This window comes from Myotis brandtii, unplaced genomic scaffold, assembly GCF_000412655.1.
Source record: "Myotis brandtii unplaced genomic scaffold, ASM41265v1 scaffold123, whole genome shotgun sequence".
Classification (NCBI taxonomy): Eukaryota; Metazoa; Chordata; class Mammalia; order Chiroptera; family Vespertilionidae; genus Myotis; species Myotis brandtii.
Genome location: NW_005354291.1, coordinates 8,396,430 through 8,404,846, shown reverse-complemented (window position 1 = coordinate 8,404,846; position 8,417 = coordinate 8,396,430). Strand labels below are relative to the sequence as shown.

Here is an 8,417-nt window from a genome sequence, read left to right as displayed (position 1 = left end):
CCCCCCGCCCCCCGAGTGCACAAATTTTTGTGCACCGGGCCTCTAGTAAGTATATAAGTTCTTTGGTTTATCTCTCCTCATCCCCATGCCCCCACATCAAGGTATGACAGTCTGTTCTGTGCCTCCATGCTTTGGGAGGTTCATTTGTTAATGGAAACATGAGTGTTTTTTGTTTTTTTTCTTCTTTCTATTTTTCTACATTTTCAAATTTTATTTAAGGAGCATGTACTACTGTTAGTAAGGTGCAAAATGAGTGTTTAAAAAGAAAATCCTAAGAGTCATCACATATAACCCACTGTTGCCTAAAGTTATTACATTTGTTTGGAGTTTGGACTGAGTTATAATGATGATTTCCAGTGGTTCTCAACCTTCCTAATGCCGCGACCCTTTAATACAGTTCCTCATGTTGTGGTGACCCCCAAACATAAAATTATTTTTGTTGCTACTTCATAACTGTAATTTTGCTACTGTTATGAATCGTAATGTAAATATCTGATATGTAGGGTGTATTTTCAGGGGTCATGACCCACAGGTTGAGAACCATTAGTAGCCAAAAGATAGATGAACTCAAAGAAATTCTAGTTATTTCCCTGAGGGCTTATCCTGAGTTGCTGATGTTTATCATGATTTCAAAATGTTTTGGTCTAATATTATATGATTTAATTCCATTTATTAGAAGTGTTGTCAGAGTCTTTTATAATAATTGGTAGATTGCTCTACATTAATTTATTTTCCTTAATGATGAGAGTTCATAGGGTAGTAAACTTTTATAAGAGAAAAAGAGAAAACTTCAAAAGTATAATTTAGAGCCGTGGACAGCGTGGCTCAGTTGGTCAGTTGGTTGAATGTTGTCCCATGCACTGAAAGGTTAACAATTTGATTCCTGGTCAGGGCACATACCCCGATTTTGGGTTCCATTCCGGGTTAAGTGTGTGTGAAGTGGGCAGAGGGTTGGCAGCCAATCGATGTTTCTCACACCAATGTTTCTCTCTCTCTCTCTCTCCCCCTCCCTTCCTCTCTCTCTTAAAAAAAAATCAATAAAAAATCAAATAAAAGTATAATTTAAAAAGAATATTTATCTTAAGTTTTGCCATTGCCTTCAAAAGATTTTTTTTTATACAGTTAAGGGTGGAACCCTTGCCCTTTTACCCCCTACATTCCTACTTTTCTTTCTATTTAAAATGAAATATCATGTCAAGAAATTTCATGTCAAGAAAACAAAACTACCAGTTGGTAAATCTTTGGAAATTTCCCCCTGAATCTCATTAAGGTTCCCTGAACTGGCACTAGGTGAGGGGTAGTTCTTCCATGCCCATGAATGAATGTTAATCCTCAGCTTGTCTGGATTAAAGCAGTTTTTGAGGATTCTGGAGTGAAAACACTCCATGGCTACAGGAGAACTCCCAAAGAGTTAATCCCATGACGAAGTCAGAAAAAAATCTGTGCTTAAAAGATTGTCAGATGAGTCATGAGAGCATCAGGTTTGGTTTTGTTTTGGAGGCAGAGGCCAACTCCAGACAGGGTTACATTCAAGTGTTGTGTGACCCGGCGGCGTTGTAGGGGTGACCATGGCGGCGTTGTAGGGGTGTGCAATGGTGGCTGAGGCAGGGACAGTGGGCTCAGGACAAAGTGGGACTGATTCCAGTCTGTTCTCTGCTTGCTGGCTGTGCCCATAACACAGGCTTCAACTCCCCGGAAATGGGGGCTTAATCCTTCTTTTTCTTATTCACCTGAAGGTGCCTGTCTGTGTGTGGGCCTGCGAATGACCAATAGAAGGCGGGAATCGAAAGACACACAATGGACTTAAACTATGCCTGCATTCGAATGAGTTCAAACAGTGGTGGGAGGAAGCACTGCTTCCAATATGGTCACTACTGGGCAAGGCTGGTCTACAATTCATTTTTGTAGTTTGCCTGCAAAATCTGAGGCACATGATTTTTAAAATTCTGTTTAAGAATATATATATATTTTTAAATGTGAGCGGTTTTAATTTTTATATGCACAATTACTGGGAGTACAATTTTATAAGTAAGGTTGGAAATACGTTTGGGGGGTAAAAAAGTTGGAAAATGCCAACAAGTCATTTTACGATTTCACATAAGCTTTAGTAGTGTAACTAGCCAACTCTGATGAAGGTTTCAAACAAGATTTCTAATCATAGAAACAGTGGAACAAGTACCATTTGTACAAGAGAATAAGCCATTTAAATTTAGTCCCATAAAGGATCAGGGGAACTCCATCTGAAAGTAATTTCAGGAAGCTTAATGCAAACTTCTCCCATTTTTCCAGCCCTCGGACCACGCCCTCAGTTGCCATTGGAGGGAAGTGTATGATTGTGTAGACTATTTCTACAGCATATTTAAAGGAGAGAGGGCACTGGGTTAAACACCATGTTCTTGTTTAAGCATAGAGCTCTGGGCAAGTTGCTTGACCAGGATTTTTTTTTTTTAACCTTGGATTATTGTGCATTTTGATCAATAATCATACCTTTCTTTGACTTGGAAGAATAACAAAGACTGATGTTCAGATATCAATAAGGGATCCATAGGAATATATTTATTGGCATTTATTTATCCTTTTTGTAGTTTTAAAAAAATATTAAGTGTATTAGGGTAACATTAGCTAATAATATTATATACATTGCAGGTGTACAACTTTATCTTACAATAACTGTGGGCTCCATTGTGTCTGATCTCCTCCATCACCATGTATTTGACCCCTTTACCCTCTTCCTCCTTCTCACCCCCGCTTCTTCTCTGGTAACCACCATTCTGTTGTCTGTGTCTATGAGTTTGTTTTGTTTTGTTTGTCCATTTGTTGCTTTTTGTTTTATATCCCACATTTGAGTGAAATCATATGGTTCTTTTCTTTCCATCTGATTACCATAATACCCACTCTCAAGATCCATCGTGTTTCCGCCAATGGCAATATTTCACCATTTTACAGCTGAGTAGTATTCCATTGTGTGTATGTGCCGCATCTTTATCCATCCAGGACACTTAGGCTCCTTCTATCTCTGGGCTTATTGTGAATAGCGGTGCAATGAACGTAGGGGTGCATATATTTTTACAAATAAGTGTTTTAAAATTTGGGGGGTAGATACTTAGAAGAGGATTACTGGGTCATGTGGTAGGTCTAGTCTTAATTTTTTTAGGCAGTTTGTTAACATACACTGCCTCACTTCATCCTGGCAGGCTAGAAGATTAGTATTCCCACTTTACCAATGAGAAGACCAAAGAGTAGAGATATCAAAAGGTTTTGCTAGAATCACACATAGCTAGTAAGTAACTGCTGGAATTTAAACTGGGTTTTAAACTTGTTTTATAAGAGTCCAGTAATACTTATAAAATACCAGGCTGGTGATAGCTACCTTTTTTAAAGGGCAGTTCTTAGAGTTTAGATGAAGAGAAAGTACATCTGAAGATGAGTTCTTTCAGCAAGGGCTAGGCTAATATTTTATTAATTTCAAATCTACACATACACACATTCTAATATTCTGACAGTAATATTTTGAATAACCTTATTGCATATGCACACCACAATTAAAATGGCTCATTACCTAATCTTTGTAATTTATGCTCCTAAAGAAAGAGATACACTGATCCCTGAGTAATTATTCTGCTCTGTGGAACAGAATTAAATACTTTTTTCCAAACCTCACCGATTAATCTTTTGTCCTCATTTGAGAAGGTATTGTTTCTATAAAATCTTATGCTTGGATTACAATTTAACTTTCTGAGCACTCCACTGGGAATTAAATACATAAATCTCATTGTTAGATACTAAGGCTATGCCTTTAGTTTGTCTCAAATTTTTCAGATCTATATAGCAGCTAAATTTGATTCAAGATCAACCTGTTAGGAGTGTTTTCCTCCTGAAATTCTGTGGGAGATGAATACCTCCCCCCCCCACCCCGCTTTCCCATTTTGGTATAGTTTATTTGACCTTTTTCAGGTAGGGATTTTAAGCTAAATAAGAAACTGATTTCTTTTAGTAGTTAAGGAAACAGAAACAAAAGCCAAATAGACCTGCCATTACATTGCTTCTCCACCATTTGCTAGCTCTATGACCCCTGGCAAGTGGCTTACATTCTCTTAGCCAATGTTTTCTCATTTGTAAAGTAGGGATAATTACAGCATCAATCTCCAGCAAGGATTAAGTGAGATGAGCTCTCTGATGTACTTAAAGCAACCTCACCCATAGACAACACTGAATACCTGTGCAGTGATTGTTATTGTTCTAGAGCAACATTCATCAAGAAAGAAGGCAAAAGAAGAACTTATAGCTCTAAGCCCTTTCAGGAGGAGGGTCATCTTCCTGTGGCTTTGGGGCAGGATAGGCCCAGAGGACACCTGGGTGTTGGCAATAGAGGTGGGAAGTGACTGGCATCAAACTGAGCATAAACTAGCCCATTCTGGTGAAAAGTTCCTTTTCATTCATTCATTCGTGTGTTTTTTTAAGACCCTCTTTTCTTTGTCTCCCTTCCTCCCCTTGTTCTCCCCATCATAATCCCCATTTGTTTTAGATTTCATGGCAGCTATTGAGTACCTTAGAGCAAATGGAACTAAGATTAAATGAGGCTTTTTAAGGGGATCTTTTTTTTGGTTTTTAATCCCCGAAGTTAAAAGAACACACTTCCTGAAGCAAGTGAATATTTGTACGATATTTTAAACTGCTCCCCAGTGCTCCATAGCTCTGGTAGGCTCTTGGTCTGATACGTCTCTGTTCCTGTCCCCACCACCTGGTTCAGACACGTGTCCTTTCTGCCCTATTCCCAGCGCCATCGTCCTGAGCAGACACAAGGCCTCACCTCGGGGTGCGTTCACCAAATGGAGAAGCTTTCATGCCAGGCCTGCTGGGTGTGGCTAGTGGGCTGTGGTCATGCACAACTTTTTTATTAAATTAAAAAAATATATTTTATTGATTTCAGAGAAGAAGGGAGAGGGAGAGAGAGATAGAAACATCAATGATGAGAAAGAATCATTGATCAGCTGCCTCCTGAACACCCCACATTGGGGATTAAGCCCACAACCTGGGCATGTGCCCTGACCAGGAATTGAACTGTTGACTCTCAACCACTGAAGCATATTGGCTGGGCACAACTTATTTTTTTTAACTAAATAAAAATCCCATATGCTACAGTGCTCTAATCTCTCATCTTCACATACAGCACAAATCTCAAAGAGTCATTTCTCTTTCAGGCCCTGCTTGAATTTCTCCAAAGAGTAATAGACAATAAAGAGGAAAATAAGATGAACGTCAAGAATGTGGCCATGGTCATGGCCCCCAACCTCTTCATGTGTCATGCATTGGGTTTGAAGTCCAGCGAACAGCAAGAATTTGCAATGGCAGCTGGGACAGCTAATACCATGCACTTAATGATTAAGTATCAAAAACTTCTGTGGACAGTAAGTGTATATTTTTAAGCTTTGTTAATGAGTGATGATATCTAGATTCTGAAGTCTTTTTATTAATTGTTATCTTCTCCATAAAAAGGTAACCAACCAAAGTAGGTGATTTCAAATGTGATTAAAAAAAATTAATATCCATGTGTTAAATCTTTTTAATATTTTAAAATGCTAGCATTATTTTATTATTTCAATTTGGTCACTTCTAAAATATTTTGAGTACTGGTTGTTCTGGGATTATTGCTAGATACGCGTCAGCTCTCACGTATTTGTGAGTTTTTCTTTCTCTCTTGATGGGAGAGCTGGTTGGCCATTAGACAGGGACTGCAGGTTAGCTGGAGGCGAGGCTGTAGAGAGGTAGCCCCTAATGCCAGTCTCCTCAGGCTGTCTCGTCTTAGCATACCAGGCATTGATGACGGCCACTATGTCCTTGAGCCTCTCCAAGCCTCTCCTTGAACTTTGCACAGTAGATGGTGAGCTGCATCCTGCGGATACGCTGTGCACATAGTGAATGAATAATATAGTGCATTACGTTTCACCGATTTAGTGCAGAGGGCATGCAAAATGGCATAGTCTCATCAAAGAGATGAAGCCCTTACTAAGTATAATTATTTCCATAGTTTAAAATGCTGCCACTTCTCTTCCCTCCCCAAACTTAATTTCATTTCCCTACAGATCCCCAAGTTTCTTGTCAACCAAGTGAGGAAGCAAAACACCGAAAATCTGAAGAAAGATAGGAAAACAATGAAGAAATTGCTGAAGAAAATGGCTTATGACCGAGACAAATATGACAAGCAAGACAGAAGTACAAATGATGTAAGAATATGTGTTTGCACGGATCTCAGTGTTGTTTTTAGTATCACACACAGCAAAGAGGTCTGCATGTGTTTGTTGTGTGACTTTCTACACACTCCTAGGTCCTAGCACCACGTGTAAAGTGAAAGGCATCCGTAGCGGTGAGTACTCCTGCAGCTGGTAATGCTCGTCTGGACAGTTGCTCAGGTGTTGGGGATTCAGAGAGTGAGCTGTTAATTGGTAACAAAGGAAGATAAGACCAGAACGTCTCAGCACGCACCCACCCACACATACACAACAAAGCACTTCCTGGAGACGCCAGCTGCCCAGGGAATGTGGAATGTCTAGTGAGTCGAGTCCCTTGTGTGGACTCGGGTCTTTTTCCTTCAGTGTTCTCATCTGTGAAATGGGGAAGAAGAACTAACCCACAAAGACAGAGAGGCCAATGTTTGTGTTGTGCCTGGGATGCTCCTGGGCTTCAGTAAGTATTTAAAGGTTCTTCACTGGATCATAAAAAGGATTTGGAGAAAACGAAAATATTTCAAAAAAGAAATATTTACAGACTGCTGTAAGAATACATTAAAATCTGGGTTTAAAATCATGAAATATACATGAAAACACATTTGGGAAGAGAGTTAACAGAGCTCTAACTTGAAACCTTAACATGAAATGAAAGGGTTTCTATTGTTCTATAGAGTGATGACACCTCCCCCCCCCCACCACCACCATTGAGGTTAGTCAGTTACATGCTGCCATCTTGTGGCATAATGTGGAAATGCAGTTACCAGCCTTTGATATTTCTGCTTTGGCCTACTTAAGGATCCAGTAATTGAAACAAACAAAAACCTCCTTTATTGATAGCTCTTACTCTTACAAAATAAAATTTCTTGTCTTTAAGTAGTTTTAGTCAATTTTTATGTATCTTAAAAAACAGAATTTAATGAAGGGAAATTATAAATAGCATTCCTATCTTTTTGCAAAAGGGCTTGATATAGGTTAGAAAGGATTTTTGAGATATCATTTCTATTTAACTTAGGATGTTTACTTCTTCTAAAACCACTAAAAGTATTTGAATGTCTTTGTGTTTTGTACCCCTGCTTTTCATATTAACTTAGGTGACTCTATAGCCTTTTTTTTCCTTTTGTACGGCAGATATAACGTGATATTCTGAGGCCCAGTATATAGCTAAGGAATCAGAATTTGTGCTTTACCTTTGTAATAATAAAATTTTTAAATAAAAATTAAGAGTTACATTTTGGTAGTATGTAAATACTATTGTCATTTACAGAAAAACAGCATTCACTTGGATTTCTTTAGTTTTACAGCGTGAGCTGGTCTGAGAATTTTCTCTGTACTTGTTAGAAGCTATTTTGTCATTTTAAGACTTGGGATTTAAATCTCAGTTTTATCATGTATTAGCTGTGACTCAGTTTCTCCAAGTTTTGGGTTTCTCGCCTGTGAAATTCAGCAGTTCTTTTAACAAAATGCTGCTAAGAGCCTCCTTGGTTCCAAGCCCACACTCCCTGCCAGGTATTCAAAGGTAGATGGGGCTGGCCTCACCCACAGGGAGCAAGGGGAGGATTGACCTCAGAGGGGCAAGGGAGTGTGATGGAAGCCTGAATCGGGAATATCGGGCTACAGAACAGGAAATGGGCATCCGAGAGACCTCACTGGGGAGTAGAGCTGAGATGTGAAAAACTCTAATTTTACTCTGGCAGCAAACTGAAGGGACAGGTGTTGCTAGCAGAGCAAGCTTCCTCACGGAGTTGTAGCTGTATGTGATCATGGCCAGGGAGGTTTGTTCAGCCTGTCGCTTTGGTTGAAAAATTTTAATCAGTTGCCACAATTTTTTTTTCAAGTGTCTATTATTTTATTAGGGGGAGTAAATATACATCGGAAACAATTACGGAGCAAGAAATAAAGTCCAAGATCATATCCAATAGTATGGGTATGTGGTGAGTCACTAAATAATCAGAGTTTTCTGCATAAGTGTCCATCAGTTGCCAGAACTTTAAAGCTAAAAGGTTTAACATCGAAGTCTGGGTTTCCATCTTAACTTGACAAATTGTATGTAGGAGCATCCCTGTGTCCCCTCTCGGTAGGGGGCCTTCCCTGCAGGGTAACAATCTTCTGGATCTGAGCAGCAACTGTTGCTTTTGGGTGGAACATAGGCCGACTACTCTGAATAAGCCACTGCCTCCCCCTGCCTGCGCC

The 8,417-nt window shown here is 39.4% G+C and overlaps 1 protein-coding gene across 3 annotated transcripts in view; it reads left to right on the top strand.

The window, feature by feature from the left end:
* The window catches only part of ARHGAP18 (Rho GTPase activating protein 18), a 171,603-nt gene that overhangs the window by 149,522 nt on the left and 13,664 nt on the right, over positions 1 to 8,417 (top strand). For all 3 annotated transcript variants that reach the window (XM_014533792.1, XM_005858977.2, XM_014533793.1), the window contains exons 11-12: positions 5,202 to 5,408; positions 6,084 to 6,224. In XM_014533792.1, coding sequence (XP_014389278.1) covers positions 5,202 to 5,408; positions 6,084 to 6,224 — 348 coding nt within the window. The remainder of the gene's footprint in view (positions 1 to 5,201; positions 5,409 to 6,083; positions 6,225 to 8,417) is intronic.